The sequence below is a fragment of the Melopsittacus undulatus genome, chromosome 8 (genome assembly GCF_012275295.1).
Source record: "Melopsittacus undulatus isolate bMelUnd1 chromosome 8, bMelUnd1.mat.Z, whole genome shotgun sequence".
In the NCBI taxonomy this organism is placed as follows: domain Eukaryota; kingdom Metazoa; phylum Chordata; class Aves; order Psittaciformes; family Psittaculidae; genus Melopsittacus; species Melopsittacus undulatus.
This window is the reverse complement of record NC_047534.1, coordinates 43,290,033-43,316,876: the sequence shown is the minus strand read 5'-3', so window position 1 is coordinate 43,316,876 and position 26,844 is coordinate 43,290,033. Positions and strand designations below refer to the sequence as shown.

Below are 26,844 nucleotides of genomic sequence, written 5' to 3'. Positions count from 1 at the left end.
AAACTTAAACAGCAAAGGTTTAGACTTGATATAAGGAAGAAATTCTTTACTGTTAGGGTGGTGAGGTACTGGAATGGGTTGCCCAGGGAGATTGTGAATGCTCCATCCCTGGCAGTGTTCAAGACCAGGTTGGATGAAGCCTTGGGTGATATGGTTTAGTGTGAGGTGTCCCTGCCCATGGCAGGGGGGTTGGAACTAGATGATCTTGAGGTCCTTTCCAATCCTAACTATACTATGATTCTATGAATAATTTCCTGCCTGTTCCATCATTTTAGTTAAGTAATTGGAAAGCCTATTGATCTACACAGGGCTTAAAATAACACAATCTCAGTGGCAGGGCTATGATTTCTGTAAAGAGGTATTGTTCCTGATTAGTATTAGGACAGGAGCCACCCATCTTTCCAACAGCTGAGCTTGTGTTAGCATCATGTCAGGAAACCCTCTGATGTGGGGCTGGTATGAGTGAGAACTCCACATGATGGCTGAGCTCACTGACAAAATTGAAGTGCGTAGGTTTAATGTTGTTCTGAATGCTGACGTGAGAGTTTATCTTTCCTGTTGCTGCATTTTGTGGCAGTCATTCCTCAGCTGTCTAAAAGAAGAGGGAAATGAGTATCACCAATCAAAAAATTAGAGGAATCAGCTTTAAAAGTTCATCTCTCTTGCCTCCCTATCCTTCTTTCCCTTTTCATTGATGCAGTTCATCTGATTCTTCTCAGTTCACACTGGGTCTCTGCTGCTGCCATTGTATTTGCCGTGCACTGATTAGTAGCAAGCATCCTGCTCTGGGATACTGAAAACCTAAGAGACAGCAGGATCTGAAAAGGGTAACCAGCTTGTTATTCCACTCAGCAAGAACAAAGCATCTGTTCAGAGCGGAATAGTGATATAGACACAGCAGCTGGCTGGACTGAAACTCAGAAGAGGAGCAAAGTTGGTAGTACAGCCCTTTGGGTACTGGATTTGCTATAATTAAATATTTAGCTGTGCTGCAGCTTGAGGGCTCCAGGACATGCAACTGAAGTAAACCAAGGTTTCATTGATTTAATGACTCTTGGATATCATCTTGTACTCCTCTCAGGTAAAAGTTGGGTAACTCATCTGAAGTCTCTTATGCAGAAACATTTGTGTAGCAGGTCACCTGTTGTGTAAAGTTAGCTCAGCATTGTCACTGTAAGTAACTAGGACAGCCTGGGATATGGAGTCTTCTTAGATTCCAGTCAAGTCTAAATCCCAGGGATAAATCTTGACTAGCGATGAAATGTAGCTGATTTATCATCCTACGGGCGATCAACATGTGCACATATGTGTGCTTTCACACTTCACTGCCTCTTCATTTATCTGTGAATCTCAGTGGTATTTTTTTCTACCTGTCAGTTTTATGGCATCTTTTAAGCAAGTAGCTCAAGGTGTTTTATAAACAAGGTAATGAATTAATTCTCCCAGCATCTCTGTGTGACAGATGAGATATACCAATGCCTTATTCCCATCTTTAACAAAAACTGAACTATGGAGAGAAATTTGGATTTTTTTTGGATCACATAGTAAGTTAATGAAACAACTAAATCCAGAATTCAGAACTCCTAACTATCCATTCCCTGATTTTGGTCATTTTCTACCACGTATAACAGAAAACAAACTACTATGTTTTGGGGCAGAAGGAAGTGCAATTGTTTATTTTTTAAAGCAAAATTTCAAGGAAACAGAAACTTTAAAGCACTGCTGTCAGTAGTATTGTCAGATTGCTTGCACAAAACAGGATCTGAATTTTATTAATTCCCACCTAGATGTAATTATCTCTTTGCAGTATGGAAGGATGTTCCAGTGTAGCTGGTTAGGGTGCAGTATAGAATATTGTTGTCTAATATACACTTGGTAAAAGAGATAAAGACATTTATTCTGAATTAGTTAGGCATACTAGTATCATGTTTTGTTGTCCTTGGTTATACTTTGAGACTTCCGACTATTGCACTGTGGTAACAACATGCCTTTCATTCAGCATGTTGCATGCATAGTATGTTGGTCACTGCACAGTGCTGCAGAAGTTAAGGCAACTTGCAGTAGTTCATTTCAGCTGCGCAATTTCTGCTCTCATTGAATGTGATGATAGTGCCATCACCCTGCTATGCTTCATTCTGCAGAGTTTATAATGAATTTCCTTCCTATCTGGAAGATTGCCTACTCTTTCCACATGGCCTTCTTTCTCACCTCCTTTCACTCTTCTCGGGGTCCTTTCTGAAGCAAACACAACACATTTTTGGCAATGCTCAAACAAATGTAAATAAGCATTTTATTCTTCCACCATCCCTCTCTCTTATCTCTCTTCATCTGTCTTTTCTCCCTCCATCCCTGGTGGAAGACAAGTGATCAACTTGCCCAGAATTAGTAACTGTTATCCAAGAGCCTGGAGTTGTGCCAGCTAAATTGAGAGAAAGGAATGTAATCTTACCTGAGTCACTGTATGGGCCTGTTGCTGATAGCCTTCCAAGTACTGCTTTTCTCGCTAGATATTTAGACAGTAGAGAAAAAAAAAACCCTCTTTATTGTTGGTGTGATGCAGCTGATTGTCTAGTAGTTGCTGAAAATGTGCTAATTTTATTCTGAGTGTTCAATTACAGCTGCAGTAAAGTAAGTACACAATTACCTCTCCCAGTGGCTCAGACATCGTGGCAGCATTCCTGAAAGTCTACCCCACAGTCCTCTAAGAGTAGATTGGATCTTAAGTGGTGAATTTCTTTTTATTTGCCTTCATCAACCACACTACTTAATTCAGGATACTAAACAGATCTTTGTGTGGCCAGATACATGACCCTTCTTGGGATGCATTTAACAAGGGAAGAATACTTTCCATGAGATTATATAGTTTTGTCCAGATACCAAAATTTCTCAGGACCTCAGAATAATTGCTACAGTCCAGAACCTATTTTCAAAACCAGAAGCTAACATTTTGTTTCAAATAGTAGAGACCTAAGAAATGCTGACCAGTGCTCAGAGAGGTAGAGCACTTGAGGCTTGCAGTAATTTCTACCTGTGAGATCAAGTCCAGCTGTTTCAACTCAGATAGCCAAGAGTCAGTTTCCACCATTCATTATGAAAAGCTGGGATTTAACCACTGGAGACCTTTGAAAAGTTCCAACAAGCACATTTGCAGATTTAAGTGCCTGATTACCTTTTTGAGTATCTGCACCTAAGATTTGTTTGCATATACATCATATACACACTTTCTTTTCATGTAATCCACTCTCATGCTGCTTTTTCCAGTCTGTTATTTGTGTAGTTGGTTAAAATGCTTCTGTCAGATCCTTTCAGCAGTGGAATTGGTGAAAAGTTGTTTAACCTTGCTTGCCTCCTTCCGTTCCTCCATCTCTGTAAGAATTTCTGTCTGTATTCTGCCTACTAACCTTAGGATTTTTCCCCCCATTTCAGACTTGACATGAAGCAATTGATGTATTCAGAGAGAGAAAGATTATTTACTTTCCTCCATTTTTTATAGTTTTCTGTATTTTTCATTCAGTTTCTGCTCAGCCCTATGTGCTTAGACATAGCCTTAGCTCCATCTGCACTCCTACTCTGCACATCATGTCACTGACCCCTGTTAGGAATGCTGAGCAATTACTGGGATCTTTATGCAGCTTTAATGGAGAGTTCCAGTCCTGCCATTAGTTTGCCAGGCATGAGCAGGTTAGAAAGAGATCTGCTTTTTCACTGAAGGCTTATTTCCCATATCTAATACATAGTAGATGACTTATTTACATGATGAAGCTGCTTTTGGATCCAGAAGCACTGTTTTTGGCCTTGCTGTCTTCCTGATATTTTAGACTTCTGCGGGAACAGACCATCTGCGTCTCTAAGGCTGCTGTTTTAACTTGACTGCTATGGAAGTCCCCAGAGGTCATTTTGGTTGAGTGAAAATACAAATATAAATAGAAACCTGTAAAAACTGCATTTACAATTCTGAAGCATATAAAATTTTACATGTAAAAAAAAGCAGGTTTTGTATATAAACAATGGTAGCTTTACACACAGGGGTTGTTGATTTCAAGTTTGAATTTGTTATAGTGGTTAGAACTGAAATAGGAACTGGTGAAGTAAAACAGTGCTAATGGCAGCTGTGTTTTGATATGCATGAGAGCATCTCCTTGAATTATAAGCTGGGATATTGCTGTGCCATGTAGAGTTACCATTGGCAGAACAAATTACACAAAGCTGAGACTGAAGAGTTATAGCTGGGATGGAGTTTTTGCAAACTGGAAAACAGTTTGTTTTTCTAATGTTCACTCCATTAAGCAGAAGACAGTGTAAAAACACTGCCATGTAGTAAGGTTATAAAACATCTACTTTGCAGTAAATTACAGAGCAAACATGCAGTTTAGTGTAGGAAGGCAAAAATAAAATGTAGAAAATTTATTATGAAATGTCCTACAAGTATTAAGGCTGGTGCATGAGCAGTAACTGATTTTTTACCAGTGCTGTTCATACATATAAATCATTACCACTAAATGTTGTGTTCTAGGTTTGCTGTCTGCAAATACTTCTTATTAATACTACTTGAGCTGATTTTTATGTTCTTGGAAAGGATTGTGGGGAATGTGTTTGCTCATCGAGAAGCTGAGCCAAATATCTCTTAACTTTTCAAATGAGGGCTGTGCTTTCTGAAGCCCTTGAAGGACCTCAGTTACATCTCCTGCCTTCAGACAAAGCTGGTGCAGCCCAAGAGCTGTACAGTCGTTTGCTTGATTAAACGTGCCATCTAGTGGCTAGCGGTTGATAGTTAATTTAAAAAAGAAAACATAAAGCCAATGGACTTTATAATGCATATTTACACCAGCAGGGAAAATGGTTGGAGGTTGATAAATCCTTATAGTGCCTTCTTTCTCTCTTCCCAAATAATAGGCACTCATAGATCATTATTTGTTTCCAAAAATAACATTGTTTCAACTGTTGTCCACAAAATGGCTGTTTGCTGAGGTTCAGATTGAAATCATCCAATATGGCAAAGTCTTTGGGCTAATTAGAATTGGAATAGTTAATAAATGTTGTATTCACAAGCTTCAGAAGTCATATTGCAACATCACTGTTACTGCCTGCATCTGAAATGTTGTTTCTCAAAAACTTGGTTCAAATGTCTGGAACTGCCAGAATTTCATAGAATCACAGAATAGTTTGGGTCAGAAAGGACGTCTTAAGATCATCCTGTTCCATTCCCCTCACCACAGGTGGAGATACCTTCCACCAGATCAGGTTCCTCAGAGCTCTGTCCAACCTGACCTTGAATGTTTCCAGGGATGAGGCATCTATCATCTCTCTGGGCAACCTGTTCCAGTGTTACACCACTAGATCCCTCATCTTATCCTAAAGCTATTACCCACTGTTCTGTTGCAACAGGCCCTATTAAAAAGATTTTTCTCATCTTTCTTATAAGCATCCTTTAAGTATTGAAAGGCCACAATAAGGTCTCTCACACCTTGCTACCGCCATGTATCTCTGTTGTCTACCTGTTCTTTATATTACTGTTAAACCTTGCTCTTGCTTGTACCTAAATGGTGTGAAAATTGGATTTAGTGCAAAAAATGGCGTCATGGTTTAAGCAACCCAGAACCACACAGCTGCTCACTCAATCCCCCCCTTCTCCCCTGCTCCCGGAGGGATGGGGAGGAGAATCAAAAGAATGTAACTCCTGCAGGTTGAGATAAGAACAATCCAGTAACTAAGGTAATATAATAATAATAATAGTAATAATAATGATAAGGGAAATACAAGGGAAGAGAATACAACCACTCACCACCCTCCAACTGATACCCAGCCCAAACCGAGTAGTGATCTGGCCCTTCTGGGTAACTGCCCCCAGTTTATATACTGGGCATGACATGCTGTGGTATGGAATAACCCTTTGGCTAGTTTGGGTCAGGTGTCCTGTCTCTGCTTCCTCCTGGCTTCCCCTCCTTCCTGGTAGAGCATGAGACTCAGAAAGTCCTTGGTCACAGTAAACATTACTGAGCACCAGCTGAAAACATCAGTGTTATCAGTGCTGTTCCCATGCTGAAAGTGAAAAGCACAGCACTGCACCAGCTACTAAGAAGGAGAAAAATGACTGCTGCTGCTGAACCCAGAACAAATGGTCACCAGAGCTATCCAATACTTCAGTGGTTACTCCATGTAACCAGGGTTCACTAACTCTACCAGTTGATTATTTTGACTTTGAATTCCTGTTGGTGCTGAGCATTTATGTGGGGATACTCAGCCAAAGTCCCCCATTGTTAGAAAATCCTGCAGAAGGCTGAATCCTGACACACATGTGCCTTTGTTTCACATGCCGATGAAGTTTCACTTCAGTTGAACAGCAGTCTCAGACTGTTTTCAGTTCCACACAGCACATCACTCAAATTGTTGATACCAAGAGGGCAAAGACATCCATACCTGTGTACACTAAAACAAACCCATCAGCTTTGAGGTTGGGTTTGGGAGAGAGGGGTTCTGATGCAAGCACTCTGAGGATCGTTCTGAGGTGTGCAAAATTAAGTTAAACACTGTAAGCAATATTTTTATGTTGTTTCTCTCTGGAGACACCCATGAAATTCAGTCCAAGTCACTCTGAGAACAAACTGTCTTTGTGGATCCTGTCTAATCAAGTACTTATCTTGATTTTAAAAGGGGTTCTTTTAGGTTGTTGGCTTAAGGAAAGCGTTACTGTTTTTCTGTCCCTTTCTGTTCTAGGATATTAAACACAACATTGTTTGAACTGTATGAAGCTCTGGGCAATTTTCCTGCCTTGTGGGTCTTCAATGTGCTGCTTGTGATTCTTCAAATTCTGCATTGTTTTTGGTCTTACCTAATCATAAAGGCAGCCTACAAAGCTATATCAAAGGGCAAGGTAAGACAGAATGGTTCTATTTCACGTTTAGGATTTTAATGTTTTCAATACCAATACAGGGTTACTCACTGTGGTTACTTTTTCTTTCTAATCCATAACACATTGCTGAAGATACATGTTGTTTTATGTGAACTCTTCTTTCCTTTCATGGTAACTTTATTCCACTTCTAGCAAGATTATACCTTTTATAGTGATTGTATTTTATGTGCTTCCACACTTCTCCTTTAGAATCTGGTACACTGAACCAAATTATATTAGGGAAATTGGATTAAAGAAAGAAAAAGAAACAAAAACCAAACCCAGGCAAGCTGCTTTCTTGGGGCTGCCAGTTCTGGCTTTATTCTTTATAATAGTTGTTAGCAAAGTGTTCATTTTCCAGCTGGTAGTGATAGTAATACTAATACAAGTTGAAAACCTGCTGCCTTTGCTGGTGGCACAGTTACAAATCACAGCCTCTTTGGGCTTTTGGTGTTAAGGAGGTTCTGTGAAGGGCTACATGTGTTTTTTTCTAAGAGTCCTACAGAAAGACTGGGATAAAATTTAGTGTCTTGCTGCCATTGTTACATTTGTCAGGAAGATATAATTCACAGAAATGCTAGCACCACTACAGTTGCCATGCAGATATGACACTCACAGTTAGATGGTAGCACTAACACTTACAGATCATGTGAAGTGTAGGGCATTTTGTCCTTAAAGAGTAGAGTGCATGAGTAGATGTTTTAGACATGTGACCACCCCTGAAGTGAATGGGATTGTTCTGCAGAAAACTGCTTTCTATGAATGTACTGGAGAGCTCAGCCTTGCGTTGGACGGAGCCCAGAGTCTGCCACTCACTCTGTATGGAAGACAGTGCATTCATGAACTGTATTTTGCCTGGAAGCCATACTTCAGTCTCCTCTGCTTTTAGCGATTATTAGCCTCAGCTGTCCTGTCTGAATTACACCAGTGACTTCAAAGGGTGCTTCATACTCTCTCTTACTCTGCTTGTTTATCCTTTCCCTTGTGCTGTGCTGGAAGGCTGGGAAGTGGAACCCCTTGCATGTAAGTTTCTTTAAATTTACTATGTTAAAAATTTATTCTGTTCAATACTGGTGTTTGTGGTTTGTTGATTTTTTGTTTTTAATTTGTGGTTTCTGCTTGGTATTTTTATCCAATTTTGTACTTAAATATTTAAATTAAGGCTGTCTTAAAAGTCCATTTTTACTTCTTGGGTATGTGTTGCCCAATACCATTCAAACCCATTTTATCTGTAGCATTTGGGTGCTATTATGTTACAAATCTTTTTACACAGGTATGTCAGAAGCAGCTGCTCTGTCACCATGCAGGAAGCATACTTCAGAGCATAAGTCCTCTACTTTGTAGTTCAAACAATTGCAGAGGAGAAAATTTAGGTTGTACAAAAGCAGTATGACACTCAGAATAGGACAGTGACCAGGTTAAAGATGCAGATGTATAACATATACACTGAAGATTCTTCCTTCAGATCTTACTTCCTCACTTGTAGCCCCATTCTTTTCATTCCTGCAGTAAAATAAGCAGTGTTTTCTCAACACATTACAAATAATTTACAGTAGATCTTCATCCTAAGTTATTGTTTTATTTTTGTATTACTAGTATCCACCTCTGGAACAGCTCAGCTGATAAATCAATTATCATTAAATTGTTAACTAATCCTGATCATCTGTTCCTTACTCACTGTTATGCTTAAGAGTTTTATAAACCTAGATATGTATTTTCTAGACTCCTGTAGAAATTAGTCCAGTGGGTTCTTTTGAGGATAAACAAAGAGAACAAAGTACTGCAAGATGTGTTGCATTCTTACCAGGTTTTAGGTCCAAAGACCCTGGTGTGTTGCTGCATTTTAAAAGTAAGGAGGGCAGATCACATAGTTAAAAGAAGTGGCTGCAGCATAAAATCTTCTGATAGTTTGGCTTTAGGGCAGAACCTTAGCCAAAGAATTGCAGTGAATCTGATATATTAAGAGAATTTAAGATGACACAATTTTTCAATCATCTGGTCTGCTCTCATGTTGATCACAGACACTCAGTACCCTGTACTCAGCCCATTCTCTTCTGTTTGATAAAAATATAATTCTCAGTGTATTTATGTATCCCCAACAGTTTTAATATTGAAGTCACTTTATATGAAAGAGACTGAAGTAATCTGTTACTTGAAGCTGTGTAAGTATGGAATCACATTTCTGATCTCCAGCTGAAATCTAGTTTCACATTGTCAGAATTGCAGACTTGCTAGACATTGACATTAAAAACTATTTGTTAGGAGAGATATGGAACTTGTGTGTTTCTTTTTTCTCTGTTCTCAAGCAGAACAGTGTCACTCAGGTGTTACAATATTGCAGGGATACATTGGGTACCCCAAAGCAAACGGCTATTTGTGAGGTGAGAGCTGGAGAGCAGAATTGTCATGAGGGCTTTCAGGAGTAGAGGAAGATTACTGTAAGAAAAAAATACATTCAGTGGCCCTGTTCTTTAAGAGTTTTGATTTCTTTGGGAAAAAGGCTTGCTGTGTGTTTTGCACCCTTTACGTCCATTTGCTGAAGTCAGTTGTAATTGCCCAATGTGGCAACTGGCACAGCATGGATGTGAACAAATTCTGAACAAATTAGAAGGTCAGCTATAGAAACAGGTAGAAGCAGGCATGGAAAGCTGCATCTTTAATGCTGCATGTAGCTTAGACTTTAGGCCTATTTCCATTGATGTTGGGGTTTATACATACTACCTGCAGTCCACCAGTGCAGAGTTTTCACTCTGCCTTTGCATATACCATATGTGTGTTCAGACATCTGTGTTTGAAGTGAGTCCAGGCAGGCAAAGGCAGAGAAGTGCATCAAAGTTGAGATTGTCTTCAAAGCTCAAATTAAAAAATGTTTGAATTCCCAGATTCTCTTGAACAAGAAAGCTCAGTTGTTTTCTTACAATGACCTACTGCTTGCTTCTTTGACAAATTCTACAGGTAGCAAAGGATGATCGAAGTGACATTGAGTCAAGCTCAGATGAGGAAGAAACAGTACCTCGTTCAAAGACCCAACACAGCACTATCTCCACTAATGGGACCAGCGGTGCCAACGGGACAAACGGGTATCTCACTGGTGGCACTTGCTCAGAGGAGCATTAATACTTGAGTTCAATCATGAGGCACGAACAGAAAGAACTGTTTGCTACTGGAAGTAAATTATAAGTTGTGAATGCAGTTTCTTCATATATCTCAGCATCAGAAAAAATTAGGAGTATCAAAGCATTCTGATAGCGCACTGCCATATTTCCTGTTTGTGAATGAAGACAACACGCCATTCTGTATACGTAGGCATGCTGTATGTGTATGTAACTGACACAGTGGGAGCACTATTTTCACTTGTACTGTCTTTGAAATATTATTTGTTTTGTATTCTTTTGGGAACTTCTGGACAAAAGGGAATATCCATTCTCGAACTTTATCTCTTGGGATTCTCAGTAGTGAAGAGCATTATACTCAGATCTCTTCTGTCCATCCCTGTTGCTTTTGCCAAGTCTGCTATAAGTAATAGTTGCTTGATTTGTTACTTACAGTAAGATAGAGCATAGCTTTATATATTCTAGATCTGCTTCAGATATTTTTGCTATCTTTGTGTTTAAAAGTGCTGGTATTGAAATTGCCTATCAAATCACAGTGGCCGTTCCTCCAACATAAAGTTTTTAAACACTGGATTGATATATTAAATAGTAGGTAATGTGGGCAATTAGCAATTTGGGGGAAAAAAACTGTGGTAATTGTAGGATATTATTTTAGCATAATTTAAAATTCAATTTGGTGGTTAATTGCATTAGAAGTAGACTTGATTTGTTGTGCAAATACCCAAAAGCATTGATGTCAACAGTTAGGATAAACTCATTCTCACTTTCTTCTTTTTTTTCTTTTTTCTTTTCCCTTGCATTTTTTGACCTCTGCAGATAGTAGTGTCTTTTTGCAGAGATTCCATGTTGAAAGTTGTTTGTTCAAGTGCACCATTGTGGATCCAGACCTCACTTCTATAACTGTTCTTGCATGTTCAGGTGGATGAGAGCAGGGGTGTAATGGAAAAACCAGCAGATGACACATTCATTGCTTCCTTGGACACAGTTCAGTCTAGCTATCGTTCTTATAATTGCATCACTTTCTTGGTAAGGTAACGAGAGAGAAGGCAGAATGTCATACATTACTAGAAGTAGTTTATTCTAAATGCATGGAAATTTGCGCAAAATTCACTTAACATAAATCACAGCAAACTCTGAACACTCAGCAGAACTTCATCACATCTACAAATAAAATAAGGGTGTCTGTAAAATAATTTTGCACTCCTTTTTCATCCAAGATCTACAAACTGTGTCCCAAAGAAGACAAACTAACACCCAAAATAAATATCTTTTTAAACATTATGTACACACTTCTTCCAGTCTCTAGATCAAAGTTTGATGTAGGATGCTAAGGATCATGCAAATTTTGAGGGATGCTTTTCTGGGATTTGTGACAGCAGTGCCAAAAGTAGGTGAGTTTCTTGGGTAACAGACTCTATGCAACCTCCTGTTCAACAGTATTGTGTATGTGCACACAGAACCAATGTGCTTACAGACCAAAGACTGTACATATATTAAAAAAAAATTAAAAAAAGGAAGGAAATAAATGTAACATTAATGTGTCTTCTATATAGAAAGGGATTGGAGTGCTGTGTTCAGCTGGAACTCTAAGACAGGATATCTTTCTAATTCCTTCCACCTATGCAAATAGAAAAATGCATATGGTTTCTGATGCCATAAAACACGTTTGAACATTCTATTTTATACAACTCAATTGAAGAAAGTTGTGTTTCCACTTCTTTCTTTTGAAAAACTGAGATTTGTCACACTTGAAAATTACTGAAACCTCTATTATCCATAGGGACCTTGTGTGTTATTAAAAAATGTGCTAAAAGTAAGGGCAGAATGGCATGAATGAAAAATGTACCTCCACTTAGGTGGAGATAAAGATAAAACACTGAGATAAAAAATTGAGAAATTGTAAATCATGGAAGCAGAGCTGTCAGTTTTACTTCCTACAGAGCATCTTTTGAAAAAGCCAGGTAAACTTGAAATTCAACAGTTGCATAGCTTATATGAATATATCTGATTGAACAAGGGGATCTTGCTCAAATCTTCTCCCTCAAAAGTTTCTCTGCCTCTGTTTTTTTCTCATCTGTCTCCTGGGCCTCTGATTTCTTACAGTTATCTGCAAGGCAGGTTATACATGTGAAAATACACTGATTGTCATGGAAAGTTTTGAAGTGACAGTTGTTTAATAATTGTCAGGATAATGCCAAGATTTTAAACCAAAATTATCCTGGGATATTAGTGGATGAACATTATAATTTCTGAAATATGACTTGCTAAGAGGGTAATTGAGAATAGCAGTTTAAACACACCTCTTTCATGGTGTTAATTACTACTTCCACCGGACCATTTCCCTTCTGCAAAGCTGGTTACAAAAATGGCATTCTGGCAAAATACTTTGTCTTACATGGGGATTGAATATTGTTCTGAAGTATCAACTTAGACAACATACAATACATAGTACTACCATGTTGTTTATACCAGGGCAGAGAGCAGTTCCCAATTACAGTCTGTGTGCAAAAGGCAGGAGACCTTTGGTACCTCTTGGTCCTCCCCAGCTGTGCTCTATAGTGTTGATTCAGATGTGCAGTCAAGGCTACAACCCTTGAGATGATTTACGATTCCTGGTTACATATGCTTTTAGTGTGTCCTTGCTTGCAACTTGGATTGAAACTTTCTTTGAGGTTTAAATTCAGTTGCATTTATGATGCACTAAAGCATGTTTACAGTTGCCATGGTTCAGCTGACTCCCAGTGAGTTATCTCCTATAAACCTGGCTTTTTGGAGTCCATTCTTAGCAGCCTAGAATAAACTTAATACAGGTATGTCTGGAAAATAGGTGGGATGGGAGATTCAAACACATTTGGGGAAATGGGATGAGAGTAAGGAAGCACTAAGAACTTTATTAAACTTTCAAGCTGCAGAGTTTTTTATGAATATTAAAAATCACACTTTTTTTTTTCCAGTGGGAAGGACCAAGTGTTTTAGTGATCATAAGTGGCAGTGTGTTTAGATTCATTGATTTAACCAATAGATGTCAAAACTTTCAGTATCTTCTTCCACTCTGCAGAGAGAATGTCATGCAACTATTTCATTTTTCAGTAGAATCTGTTTCTTTTCTAAAGAGCTTCGCAAGGTGCTTTTGGAGGCCATCAAGTATTTAGAGGATAATTACATGTATTCCTGGCAATTGATTGAAATTACTGTGATGGTTCATGTTGAATGCAAGATCTTAAAAGGTTCTGTGTGTTTGTACCTTTTGTAGAATTGTCATTTTAGTCATTTTAGAAATGAGGGGTTTTATTCTATAACCTATTTGTCTTCAACTTCTATGCTCCCTTTTTATAGTACAGTACATGACACAGTGGTTGAGATGTTGAAGTAGAAAAAGTAAGACATGATATGTAGAGTTTATTAGTAAATAGTAAGAATTTCTCAACTCTCCCTAACCAGCCCAGAATAAAGTAAGATTCAAGTCTCCCTTTGTTTAGCATTTCCCATATTGGAATATTTTGTATCCCCTACCACAAAAAAAAACAAAACCAACAAAACAAAACAAATCAAAAAACAACCGAAAAGTGAGGTTTTGGTGGTTTGGGGTTTGTTTGGTGGTTTATTTGTTGTGTTTTTTTGGTTGTTGTTGTTTTGTTTTTCATAAAAAGCTAAAAACAAACATTGCAGAAAATGGTAGGAATATGTGATCAAACAACAAGGGTGGACACTGGAGTCTTTTGGATCTTGATCAATGTTAAATAGTGCTAGTTCTAAAATACCAAAGTGTCCTGTGCTCTTTCCTTGTTACCGTTTTGTAGCTTTTTCTGTGTGTTATTTAATTATTCCAGCAGAATTGGAACAGGTGTAACAGTTTCATATGTGTCTGTCTCAGCCTGTGACCAATCTGTGCAACCGTCAATGCCAAATCCTTTTTCTGAGGTCCAAGTAGGTGCACTAAAGCTTTGCTTACTGTGAAGTGATTCTTGTCTTAAATCTGTTTCAGGTGAAAATCACTTTCTGGTTCTGAACAGGACACAGGGGCGAAAGCTGTTACCCTGCAGTAAATGTCAGTGATGATCATTCACTGGTTGATTTAGACACCATGTGTGTTTTCTACAGGGTGTTCTAGTAGGAAGCCTAATGCCCGTTTCATTCATCTTCTCATTATTGCAGCCTTCTGTATTCTCAGAGAAATATGGGCTGCCACTGTTTTCTACAGTTGATGCTTTGGTATTTTTTAATCTCTTTGCTACAATTCTTTTTTGTATGTCTCTTATTGTCTACTTGTTGTGACATTTGTGCGAGAGGAGCTATCAAATACTTTTTACCCTTCCTGTAATGTAGACCCTATTAGGCCTAAGTGCACTGTTCTGCAAACTACAGTTGCCTTTAAATCATAGATCAAAGCCAGTTGGTATTACTTGTTTTGACTGGTTTGATTTGGAACAGGGACCTAATGGGAACTTCAGTAAGACAACCTTATTAATTTCTTTTTTTCTTTTTTAAAAAGCACTTATGGAATTTTGGAAAAGAGCTGTAGGTGTATGACCTTCAAATTGTAAAGATTTCTGATTGTAGTTGCAATGAAAACACAGAGTTTGTGTCTGTACAGAGCTCTCAGTCTTTGAAATTGCTTTACAGAAAAAAAAACCTGGAGGAAAAACATGTTTTGGAGCTGTGTCAATGATTACACATGTCAGACAAAAGATAAAAATTATTGTCTTACATGACCTAAAATGATCTGCGAAATGAAACACATTTTCTGGCTCCTGTTGAGCTTCAGCTTCTTGCAGTCTTAACTTTTTTACATGAGCTTTCATACCATACTGTGCATGTTGACTGCCTGTTGCAAGTCAGAGTGAGGCAGATGACACTATTTCACCTGTGTTTTCATGACAATCCTGTGCTTGAGCAACTCTTTCAGAAATGCAGTGAGTAGGAATTCAACTGTCCCAGACACAGTGATATGCTAACTAGAAGTCCTTTCATGTATAGCTGTTGTGTAGAACTTTGGGAGTTATTTTGTGTTTAACTCGGTTTGGTTTGGTTTGGGTTTTTTTAAATATAGAAAATAATGATTCCTCATGAAAACTCTGGAACTAATCAGTATTGTGGGCTATTTTTATTTGGAGACACTTTCATAATAAACATAAGTATTAGGAATGTAGTGTCAGTTTTCTTATTTTTGTGAAATTCCTTCGCTTTAGTTCAAAGATTGTTATTCACATTGCAGACTCCAGCACTTTTGGAACAGATCCAAGTATGTCTGAATTAGTCACTGCAGTATTTTGTGTTATTTCTTATATGAAACTGTAACAGTGGGTGTTACAGAGTGGTCAGAGTTTTTTATAAGTAAATGTTCATTTAGATGTTTCTAGTAAACTATCCATCTGCAAAGCAGCACCTATTAACCACTTCTGGAAGCAAGAGAAGAAGGGCCACTCTTATGTAGTGGTTCTCCTAAGTAAAGCTGCAGCTCTTGATTTTGCCAAGAGAGCTGCATCTTTCAGACTGCTTCTATTAGAATAGACCAAATCAGCTTGCTTAATTATGATAGGATTCTATGGTTTTTCATTACTATGAACAGGAATACAGGTTTTGCTTTGTATTTTTTAAACAATGAGCTATCCATGAGTAGCAATGCACTGAGCTGGAATTGCTCTCATACACTTGCCAAAGTATAGCCTTCAAAACACAACTGTCAGTTGGGCTCTGATGCAGCATTCAAAGATGACGAAGGAAGCACATAGAAATGGAACGCATTAAAACATTCCTACAGCTTCAGCAGAAAATTGATGCAACGGTTCTCATAAAGCAAATACTGGTAATGTAAGAATCTCCACTCATCAGCTGAAGTTTTGTTCTGAAGAGAAGTAAACCTGGGCATTTGCATTATGTTTAAAAAACTAATTACTGTAGTTATTAATATGTCTCAATGATAATATATAATAAGAAGCTTGTAGTGCATTTAATATGGCATTTAAATTCTGTATTGAAGAGATTCATGATGAGATTTAATTATGTGGTAATGTCTTTTGCTTCCTATTCCGCATATACCCCTCAACTTATGTACCACTGTGTACAGAAGATGGCTTGGGATAATGTGAAACAGCAAGAATTTTTTGATGTACTGCCTTTAAGTCTGTTAAGGTCCTTCTGTACAAGAAACACAGTGGTTCTTAGAAGATGATGACAGGTGGTCTGTGCTGCTTTAGAAGAGCTAAAAGGTGATGGCACAGTCTACTGTGGTACAGAAGGTGAGTGGAAGGAATCCAAATGTTTTAACTGTGCCAGATGGGCAAATTGCCACATGGCATGGTAGCTCCTCATGCTGTGATGAACAGAGGCTGGGACTGTGTAGGAGGGATTCTCATTCCATACTGTTAGTCCTGGCTCTGCTAGTGTGGGTGGAGGGTTGCTGTTTCCATAATTTCTGCTGGGTTTTTTGATCATCTTTGTGCCCTGTTCTGCAGGATGCTAGTCTTGTCCCTTGACAGATTTTACACTGTCCACCTGTGTCATTGGTTTACCTTCTTCAGTGGATTTCACAGAGCAGAATGCCAACTTGTGCTCAGGTATAGAAGAGTGCAGGGTGGTTGTCATATGGTTGTTGTAGACTGTTTTCTACAGAGTTCTCATGCTGGGCAATTTTAGAATGTGAACACAGAAAGTATGGGTGATGCTGAATGTACTTTGGTATGTAGAACAGGTGTGAAGCTGGAATTCACACTGGGCAAACATGCCATGTCTAGACTTCTCACCAGTTGCTGCCTTTCCTCCTAGACTATAAAATCCAGAGATTACAGTTCTGTGAAAAGTGAATTCCAATAATCCAAAACCTATCTGTGAAAAGCAAATTGATAAAATGGTAACTATTCATTGACTAGGTAGAATAATGGTGTACTCCAAGTGTGTGCCATGCCAGGCTCATCTGTGCAGAGCTTTGCCAGTAGAAGACAACAGTGCCCACAGGAGGCTCTCACACCTTCCAGCTAGTACCTTAGAAGGTAGCTTTGTCACTATAGGATAAAAAACACTTGAGAAAAAAGTGTTTTATACCTATCTTCAGCCATGAGTCTGCAAAGCCATTGATGGTTCTTGTAGAGGGATTGCTTGAATGCAGACTTGTGTGCAACACTGAGGTGTTTGTAAGGTTCTGACTTTCAAATACAATTGTTTAGATGTGACACAGCACCATCAGCTTTTAGTCACTAGAAAGTGCAATATAGATATTGCAACATAGTTGATTCTTGTAGTTTTACCTGCAAGAGCAGCATGATCAAGTTATAATGTTAGTGCTATAGTTCACTAATTAGATGAAAAGCTAATGTACTTTTTAATGCTGCTTGCTGGCAACATATATTTATATTCCCAAATTAATACCCTTTCCTAAACATCTGAAAACCAGCACTGTACCTTCAAGCGAAGTGTAGAAAATACTACACAGGTAATTTTTCACACTTTCCAAAATGGGACTGAGCAAGGCTCTTGTACACCTGCATGGCAATGGCATTTTTTGCTATACTAGGCAACTTTATGCAATCTCCTCACATCAAAAAATCATTCTGAAATTCAAAGATGGAATGTGAACCTTCTGTAAATAAAATTGCATCAGCTCCCTCCTGCATTAACCTAACTAGCAACTTTCTGTCCTGTGTTTGAGCTTCTTTTAAAGATAGCCTTCCCTTTTAACTCCTAGTAATAGCAATTTTAATTACTGTTGCTCTCCTAAAGTATCCTTGAAAGAGCTGCTTTTTACCAAAAAGGCTTGCTATTTTGCAGTTATATTTGTGTAGTCTCTTATCTAATTTTAGTTTAAACTTAATTCAGCCATAGTAGATGTTAGTGTATCTCATTTTTATATGCAGTTTCTCACTGAACGATCTCTGTGTGAGATGAGTGCCCGTAGCTGTTATTTTATGGGACAACCTAATCCATATGCTAGCTCCAGAAAAGGATTTGCACAGTAGTATTCTAAATCGCTTAAAGGTCCAACGTTTGGTCCTTCAGCAGTGTTGAGGAAGTGGTGACCCAAGTTGTGGTACCCCCTGGACCGGGTGGATGGAAAAAGGAGCCAGAACTGCTGTCCAGACTAGAAACAGCTTCCATCAAGCAAAGAGCATGTGAATCATTGATATTTCTCATAGTTAAGCTATGATGGTCTACGTTACTCTAGCAACTAGTCCAAGTATCCAGCACAAAGCTATTTTGCATGGGAGAAATCTTACATCTGTAAGATTTGACAGGTAGCTACTATAAACTGCAAACTACATGATTCAGGAGAGGAAAAATGGATTGCTAGCAATGACATCAGCTGCCACCAGGATGGGATTAACGCATGATCAAAAGCAAGATTGGATGCAAAATTTTAATGCTTATTCTGCACCAAATAATACAGTTGAGACATGACAGTTGAGAGAAACTTCAGCAGGAGCAGCTGAGGAAAGCAAACCAGCTTTCTCATGTAAATTGCATGACAAGTTGCATTGGCTGTAAATTTCATATTCTGATTCATTGTGATGCCATTAGTAGAGCACTTAGTAAAAGTGGTCCCTACTGTAACACAGTCCCAAGCAGACTTCAGAATTATGGGTGCTGCTTAGAGAAGGCTGGAGCCTAAAATGACAGGTAATTGCTGCAGAATTACAGTTGAGAGCATTGAAGATTGCATATCAAAAGAGGTTTTCCCTCTTTCCTTCAGAAACATGATTTTGTCAATCAGAAGACTTGTCTGCCTTTGCACTGAGTAAAGAAAAATGCAGGCTAATAAGTCATGAGGATACTGAAGACTAATGTTAAAAGAATACAATTACCAATTTGATGCATTATTTTTCCATTAATGGGGTTGTGTCAGTGTCCTGGGTTCAGCAGTAGCAGTCATTTTTCTCCTTAGTAGCTGGTGCAGTGCTGTGCTTTTCACTTTCAGCATGGGAACAGCGCTGATAACACCAATGTTTTCAGTTGGTGCTCAGTAATGTTTACTGTGACCAAGGACTTTCTGAGTCTCATTCTCAGCCAGGGAGGAGGGGAAGCCGGGAGGAAGCAGAGCAGGACACCTGACCCAAACTAGCCAAAGGGTTATTCCATACCACAGCATGTCATGCCCAGTATATAAACTGGGGGCAGTTACCCAGAAGGGCCAGATCACTGCTTGGTTCGGGCTGGGTATCAGTTGGAGGGTGGTGAGTGGCTGTATTCTCTTCCCTTGTAAATACATTATCATTATTATTATTGGTGGTAGCAGCAGTGATTTGTGTTATACCTTAGTTACTGGACTGTTCTTATCTCAACCAGCAGGAGTTACATTCTTTTAATTCTCCACCCCATCCCTCTGGGAGCAGGGGGAAAGAAGGGGAGGAGTGAGCAAGCAGCTGCATGGTTCTGGGTTGCCAGCTGGGCTTGAACAACGACAGTCTCATTAGCTTCATTTGGAAAATTAATTATTAGTTACTTGCATGTTTTATTTTTAATCTATGAGGTAAACATGTACGTGAAAGCATTGTGCTTTAACTTAGACAATATACCACCTATGAGGTCACCACTTATCAGGTCTACCTTCTTAGCCAAAAAGTCAGCACATGCAGTCTGCTCTTAAATGCCTGGAATCCTTTCTGATAAATGCCATCAATGTAACAGGTGTAGCACGCTTTTAACTCAAAGCAATATTGATGTATACCTGATTTTCATTCAACAGTACTATTTCTGTCAAGCCAGTTAGTCCAGCTGGAGCTGTGGTGCAGAAGATACTGGGGAGTGAAGAACTGAGCCCATGATCCAGTAGCCAGTGCAAAAGAATCCATTGAGGCAAGTCAGTCAAAGAACATGTTTCCATATAGAGAATTGCCCATTTAACAGTCACAAATGAGGTATGTCAGTAGCAATTAGCATTGTTCAACATGCTGTGACTGAAGAGGAAGGAAATCAAATTAACACTAATTGTTATCTTCTTTCAGTTCATTTCAGTGCATAGCCACCTTAACATATACATAGGTCATACAAAAACCTACTACACACTTGCGTGGTTGGAACTAATTGATCTTTAAGGTCTCTTCCAACCCAAACCATTCTATGATTAAATACTATTTTTAGTGTAGTCTGTCAGTCTCCCTCACAACTTCTGAACCTGTTGCTCAGCTGAAATTTGAAAATGAGACTGTGTTGGAGCTATCACTGTTCTTACAGTCTACTAAAAATCATCCAGGTAAAAGGGAGAAGCACGAATCAATGCTCCCATAACTCAGGAGTGGCACTGCTTCTCATCCATGAGGGAGACTTTAAAGAGCTGGGATATTGTAGTGAAAAGACTGGAACCATTGAAGGACAAAACCACAGATCTGTAGGAACTCAGGCTTTATTGCCTCTGCTTCTGCTGGAACAACTTGTTTCTAAACTCAAGATTCAAAGGGTTTTTTGTGTATAATTGTTAGTGATGCAGAATAGTAAGGACAAAAAGATGGACTCTGGCAATGAGTCATTACCCCCAGTACTTCAGACATACAGTCCTGTTTCAGCAGTAAAACCTGATGTAATTGGATTGCAACTATCACTTTCAAAAAGGCAAGAATATTACCATTATTATTTAGTATAGTTTATTCATATTGTTAAAAAATGTACTGTAATCTGCCTGTGGGACCAAGTGATTTATGTGTGCATGTGTTATACTGCGCTCAGCAGGGCTTTTAAAAAGTTATAAATCATTCACAAATGAGCTCACAGTGGTTTGAGTGTTGCAATGACAGCACTAATTTAGACAGTTTCAAGGTATTGAATAAATTTGTAGTTTATTGAAGCATTAGAGAAGACAGTAGCATAGCACAATTGGAATATGACAGAAGCACAGCGTAAGTTCCATGTCTTTCTTAATTTTCACCAGTGTAGCCAATACTTGTTTGTTTGCTTTTCAAAATACATCAAGCAACATCCAACAGGGTTTAGGAAAAATGTCAACAAACTCAGCTTAGCCACCTCCACTCTTGGTTGAGTAGGTATGTAATAACTGTTTGGTTAGCCAGAAGGACTCTAGCTAGCATACAAACAGCACTGTGACTAAATTCACTTAATACATACATTATTAATGTTATTTCAGAGTGTATTTCCAATATATAATAAATTCAAACTTTTTTTAAAAAATTCTTTACATTATGTTTCAAGACAAATGTGCTGAGCACCAGTAAATACAGCAGTTTTCTGTATGGGCAGCATTAGTTGATGGCCCATACATTTCAGGCTTGACCCAAGTACAGATCAGCAGTTCGAAAGGGAGAGCAATATTCAATGGATAAACTGATTTATGAAAAAAGAAGAGCCTTTACTGACCTTCACTAAAATCTATGACTGCCTTAAGATAAACCTGATCCTGCTGATAGAGCACTAGCACCAGTTGGAGGGGGCTGGTTGATGCTGTGTCATGATCCCTAAGCTGCATATTCCTTTTTTGTGCCAGAGCTTTCCCATATGCTCTTTGGGGCATTGCAGTTGGTATTTGTTTGCTAATCTGTACTCTGGGGTCACAATAACTGTATCTATCTGTCAGGTCAGTATAGAGTATTATCCTGGTTGTCCTTTGATATCACTGTATCATGCAGCTTCACAACAAATAGAAAATTCCAAATTGCCACAAATCAAGATGTGTGAAATTCTATAAGCACTAAGTGCATTCAATAAGGGCACAAAGGTTTTAAGGTTTTCAAGACAAAGATAGCATAGATGCTGCTAAGGATGTCACAAGCCAGTTTTACTTCATATTTTATAATAAGCATACACAGTAGTTGTTTCTTTTCTTTGCTATCTTAGCTATTACCTGCTTTTTGGAATGTCTGGCTCTGTTTTAGAGGAAGTAAGAGCTGCATCTATAAGCAAACATAAGCAGGTTTATTATTCAAATTCCAAAAGAAGTTGTAAACTTTTAAACTATGCACAAGAAATATTTCAAACTTTATTCCTTGCCTTTGGCATATGCACAGAATAGTTGCAACCAGGCACACTATCTTTTCTAGAAAATACTTCCTGGGAATGTAAATTCCAATGCAGTAGTTGTCAAATATTTTATGTTCTGTACATAGCAGTCTTGGCACAGTAATTTTGTTAGAATCAATAAACCAAGACTCATGTCTGGGATGAACAAGAAAACAAAATGGCAGTAAGCCCGAGTATTTGTATTTGTTATTCAGGGTGTGTTTCAATATTTTAAGGGTTATTTTAATTAAAAAAGTGTTAGGATTTAAATACTTTTTCACAGGGTCTTCTGTGTGTTGGATATTTTTAACTCCTCACATCATTAGTTTCCAGTGTAAGTGGTCTTCTCCTTCAATACAATTTTCAGTATTGAATTTAGTAAGATTTTATTTGAACTGCAGTATTATCAATTTAAGAGTTTCATTTCATGTTGCAGTTATCTATTTAAATATTCTGTGGAAAGGAAAAGCCTATACAAAAGAAAATAGAAAAAGAATAGCTCTAGTCAAAGCTGAGTACTGTGGCAGTAATACTCTTCTTTGTAAGCTTCAAGAAGCATGGATTTATTTGTAACTACTATATTTTATACGTCAGATTTTACCTTAAGATTTGCAATGATAATAAATAGTCTGTCACTGCAACATGCTTTATGTAGTAAAGGAAAATGCTAGTCTATTCTAAAACATGCTGAGGCTGGTAATGAGTGTTACTTTGCTGCTGCCGTTGAAGTTTCAGGCCAGCTCTTCTGCCCAGCTAGGTGTTTTTTTCAAGAATAGTATGTACATCAAATGGTTTTGTTACTAAAACATAAACAGGCACCTAGACAAGAATAGACAGTAAAATATATAGTTTGACAGACAAAAAAAACCCCACGATTTACATACATGAGAATGAGCCATAACACTGGAGAGTACAAGATGGTAAAATTTAAGTTAGTTACCTGTGACACAGGTAACTGCACTAATGGCTGAGCTCCACTGCATCATTTTGGTAGGTTTCAGGCCTATTCCAGCCATGTGCAAACCTGAAAGATGCTTTTATGCACATATTACAGAAAATAGTTCTTAATGTCTTCCTGGGTTAGCTAAAAAGAGGTAATTACATCATTATTTGCTATTGGATCAAAATATACATGACTGGAGCCATTCAGTTAAGCAAATAACTATACTGTTATTTGAAGAATGATCCAACATGTCTCTCCATAATAGTGGACTAAAATACCATTTTCATTACTTTTTTATTGAGAAATTAGACACATTACATACTTTCAGAATAGAGGAAGAAAAGAGTGCTGTACATCTAGAGAGTTATACACTTGCTTCATGTAGACTGTTTACAAGATAAAGCCACAAAAGCTTTCCTGATGTTGGCAACCATCACAGAAAAATTGTTAGTTTCTCTCACTTTGAGCTGGAGCTCTGCAATACAGTCCAGAGGAGGATTACAGGAAGTCACTAAAACAACATGAATTTCCAACAGATTAGACTATTATAAAATAAAAAAAAAAACAAACCCTGTATTAGTGTTTTTCCACACCTATGAAATACAAGAGCAGTTTATTTTTATACTTTTTAGCTTTCTCATTAGCCCATTAAATCATTTTCTTTCAGCAGACAAAGCCTCAAACACCACACAAATTTTTTCATTTCTAAGCCTCCCATCCAGTGCTGTGCTCCTGCTTGAATTGTTACAGCAATTCCCAGTAATCCAGTCTGCTCAAAAACTTAAACACATTCCTAAACATTTTTGTTGCTCTGCAAGAAGGCAAATTGGAAACCTGTGTAGCCCAGCATATGATAAACTTAACTTCAGCACAGTTTAGACTTGAATTAATGAAACCAGAAGTCTATGAAGTCCAGGGCACAGCAAAGCAACTGTAGTATTTGTTTAGACACTACTCAGCACAGTACTGAAATTATTGCTACTGTTATACCTAACTGAAGTAAGATCCATGTTGCAAAAACAGCTTTAAGAGCTAAAAGGCCCCCTTACAGAGGGGAAATGGTGGATTCCAAGTTTTAATATTTCTCCTGTGTCAAACAACTGTGAGGGCTCCCCTCAGTTAACAGGGAACAGTTCCTCCTGCCTTCTAGGCTTCTAAACCAACTTGAACTATGCCTGTCAGCATAAACACTCACTTTAGCATTAAGGGAAGAAGCAACAGACTACAACTGACATCTGTTTCTCTGTGCATCTCCCCCATGCTTTGCTTGACAGAATAAACAGCAACTCCACAACTGGAGGGGAGTGAAGCAGTTGTATTTTCATACACACTAACAAGAGAAGCTACATTTTAAAAATTATTACTACTGCTAAATTAAATCACTCAGAAATTGGAAGATATAGGCTACAACTGAATGGCACTTCATTCCCCTCCCCCCCTTTTTTTTTCCAAAGAGGGACATCAGAATCTGCTTAAATAATTAAAATTCACATACCTTCATAATCTCCTTGTTCATTTATGGAAAAGGTACACGCATATGGTTTGTCAGGATCTTTGTGGTCAATGTGTCTGAATATAAACTGTAATTGTTCATCTAAAGCAAATACAAACATCATTAACCTCTGCTGGACAGTCACAATGATGACTAAAAAAAAATCATGATGTGAAGCTACAATTTCAGTTAATATTTGTAGAACATGTACAAGTTAAGCAATCCGAGTCTGTTTGAAAGACAAATGAATTTTAACATACTATTATTTTGCCACTTGAGAGACAGTGGTAATACCTGGACTAAGACAACTCTTCAGTTGTCTAAGCTAGTATGTTCTTCACAATCCAACATTAAACATATTGTATCGTTGCACATGGAAACTTACTGTGCGTTCTGCGTATCTCCAGTCCAAGCCTCTCTTCATAGAATGTTTTCAACTTGGATAGTTGTTTTTTTCTCTCTTCAATGTTTTTGGGATTAGAAGCTATTGGTAGAATTTTAAAAGCCACCATAAATACCAAAGTAAATGTGAAACAAGCACATTAAAAAAATGTTTGAAACAGTAGAAAAACCTATCAAGAACAAGTGCTGAAAATAATTTCTCTCCTAATCAAGAAAATGTATTCATCCTTTGCTTGCTTACTTTCCTTCTTCATCTGTTCTTTAATCTGTTGGATGCTGTCAGTCAAGTCCTTGTTTTGCTGCTTTTCTTGATTAAGCATAGAATTTATTTCTGTCAAGTGCCCTTCATTTTCCGATATGCATTGGTTCAGCTGGAGCATCTCTGAAAGAAGGCAAGTAAATATGAACCTATACAGTTTAGTTAGGTCCCTGATATTTAGTACTCAATTATGTAGTTTGAGATTACTTATTTGAATAAAACCTAGTTAAATGCATGCTACCTCAGATGAAGAGTGAAGTCACCATAATTATACTACAAGCATCAAATAAAAGCTGAAAGCTATTCAGAAGAGAAGGTACTGAGTAGTGGGTTCCTCTGATATTTCAGTCAGATGCAATTTGTTTCTGGTGCCAGCATTATACACATCTTTAAAGTATGAGGATTGCGGATCCTGAACATAGGCAAAGTAACAGAAAGCATGGAACAGAAACACTGATAGTAGAGTTGCAATTACTTTTACCCAATATTCTGAGGTTTAACTACAAATTCAAATAGTCCTACACTAGTAGACTATATTCTATTACCAACATGGAAAAGGTGTAAAAAACCCTCACAATGTTTAACTTCACTAAGCAATTTAACTTGTTTTTCCTATTGCAGTCAACAAGTTCTGATACTTGGTTGTTCTTAATACATAGGCACCAAGACCAGTATACAGAAAACTTCTACCAGACCTTTATTTATTTGCATCAGGAATGAAGTTTTCCAACAAATTGCTTTTGACTTGCAATTTACATCCTGTAACCAACCAAATATGTTTGCTTTTACTTCTACTTTTATTATGAAGTTGTTTGTTTCCTTTTAAAATGGGAAGTATATTATTAATCTGTATTAAGTTAGTTTTAGAAATATTAGACACAATGAATCAAATACTATACAGTACCATTGCTATACTCCTGAATTTTATCAATCATCAGGTCCATTTCTTTCAGCTTCTCAGACCATTTCTCTGCAATGAAAAATTATTTCAGTTATCTGAAGAAGTACGATGATAACTTGAAAAAAAGCAAAAGAGGAACATAGAGCCTTCTTACCTGAGAGTGCTTTTATGAATTCCTTGCATGAATCTCTCAGCGCTCGACTCTGAGTGATTTGTTCACTCACAATGCTTTGTAATTCAGTGCAAAACTCTTCTATTTCTCTTTCGAAGAAAGCTATTTCATCTTCTCCCTTTACATTGGCCATCGTGCTACAACAAACGCGTCAGTGAGTAAATACAGTACCAGAACACCCAAGCCAATCGCAGCAGACTACAGTTACAGGATAAACCTTCAGGGCTGGTTTTATCCCTTCAGGTTGTTAAGGCCTCTTCCCGTAGGTTGTTTTTGTTGTTACCTTTACGATAAGCAGTTAACAGCAGAGCTGCGATTCTTCTGCTTCTCCACCAGCGATGTGTCGAGAAAAGGCCCTGCACTGCGTTGTGTTCGGGATTGCCGCGGTACCGGCAGCCGCTTCCGGGCCCCGGCAGCGCCGCGCCTCACCCCCACAGGGGTGCTCCCCCCTTCGCCGTTCTCCCGCGGGGCTTACCGCCTACTCTGTCCGACGAGGTAACAGCAGCAGCCGCTCCTGTGCTGCAGGAGGACAGTGGACTGCTGAGCTGAGCCCTGCCTGAGGATCGGGGCGGCACGAACGGGGGAGCACCAAGGCCACCGTAACCATCAGCTTTTAAACCTCCAACATCTTCCCGCCTCCTCAATAGCTGTTTCCTAACTGGGCACCGCTTCTGCCCGCCTGGCAACAAGCGGGCTGCTGATTGGTTCAGTTGCCCTAAGTGGCTGCTGGAGGCGC

The 26,844-nt window shown here is 38.4% G+C and overlaps 2 protein-coding genes across 4 annotated transcripts in view; one reads left to right on the top strand and one right to left on the bottom strand.

The window, feature by feature from the left end:
* The window catches only part of CERS6 (ceramide synthase 6), a 122,727-nt gene extending 107,607 nt beyond the window's left edge, over window positions 1–15,120 (top strand). Inside the window, exons 9-10 of the mRNA XM_034065680.1 lie at window positions 6,715–6,871; window positions 9,845–15,120. Coding sequence (XP_033921571.1) covers window positions 6,715–6,871; window positions 9,845–10,006 — 319 coding nt within the window. The 3' untranslated portion in view covers window positions 10,007–15,120. The remainder of the gene's footprint in view (window positions 1–6,714; window positions 6,872–9,844) is intronic.
* Window positions 15,121–20,731: 5,611 nt separating this feature from the next.
* On the bottom strand, window positions 20,732–26,735 carry SPC25 (SPC25 component of NDC80 kinetochore complex). 3 transcript variants are annotated; one of them, XM_005152627.3, is made up of 7 exons: window positions 26,392–26,735; window positions 26,091–26,245; window positions 25,940–26,005; window positions 25,018–25,158; window positions 24,760–24,858; window positions 24,378–24,476; window positions 20,732–23,393 (listed from the first exon to the last, which is right to left on the bottom strand). In XM_005152627.3, exons 2-7 carry the CDS (start codon window positions 26,239–26,241, stop codon window positions 23,260–23,262), a joined length of 690 nt encoding a protein of 229 aa, XP_005152684.1. In that variant the 5' UTR covers window positions 26,242–26,245; window positions 26,392–26,735; the 3' UTR covers window positions 20,732–23,259. The 3 variants fall into 3 exon arrangements, with proteins under 3 accessions (XP_005152684.1, XP_030908210.2, XP_033921718.1); XM_031052350.2 differs by having other exon boundaries at window positions 26,584–26,735; XM_034065827.1 differs by having other exon boundaries at window positions 23,301–23,424.
* Between the last annotated feature and the right edge of the window lie 109 nt (window positions 26,736–26,844).

Coding starts and splice junctions, on each gene's coding strand:
- SPC25 (XM_005152627.3), bottom strand. CDS start 26,241: ATGGCCAATGTAAAGGGAGAAGATGAAATAGCTTTCTTCGAAAGAGAA. Junction 24,859..25,017: donor AGAACAGATGAAGAAGGAAA/GTAAGCAAGCAA, acceptor TTCTACCAATAG/CTTCTAATCCCAAAAACATT. Junction 24,477..24,759: donor GGAGATACGCAGAACGCACA/GTAAGTTTCCAT, acceptor TATTTGCTTTAG/ATGAACAATTACAGTTTATA.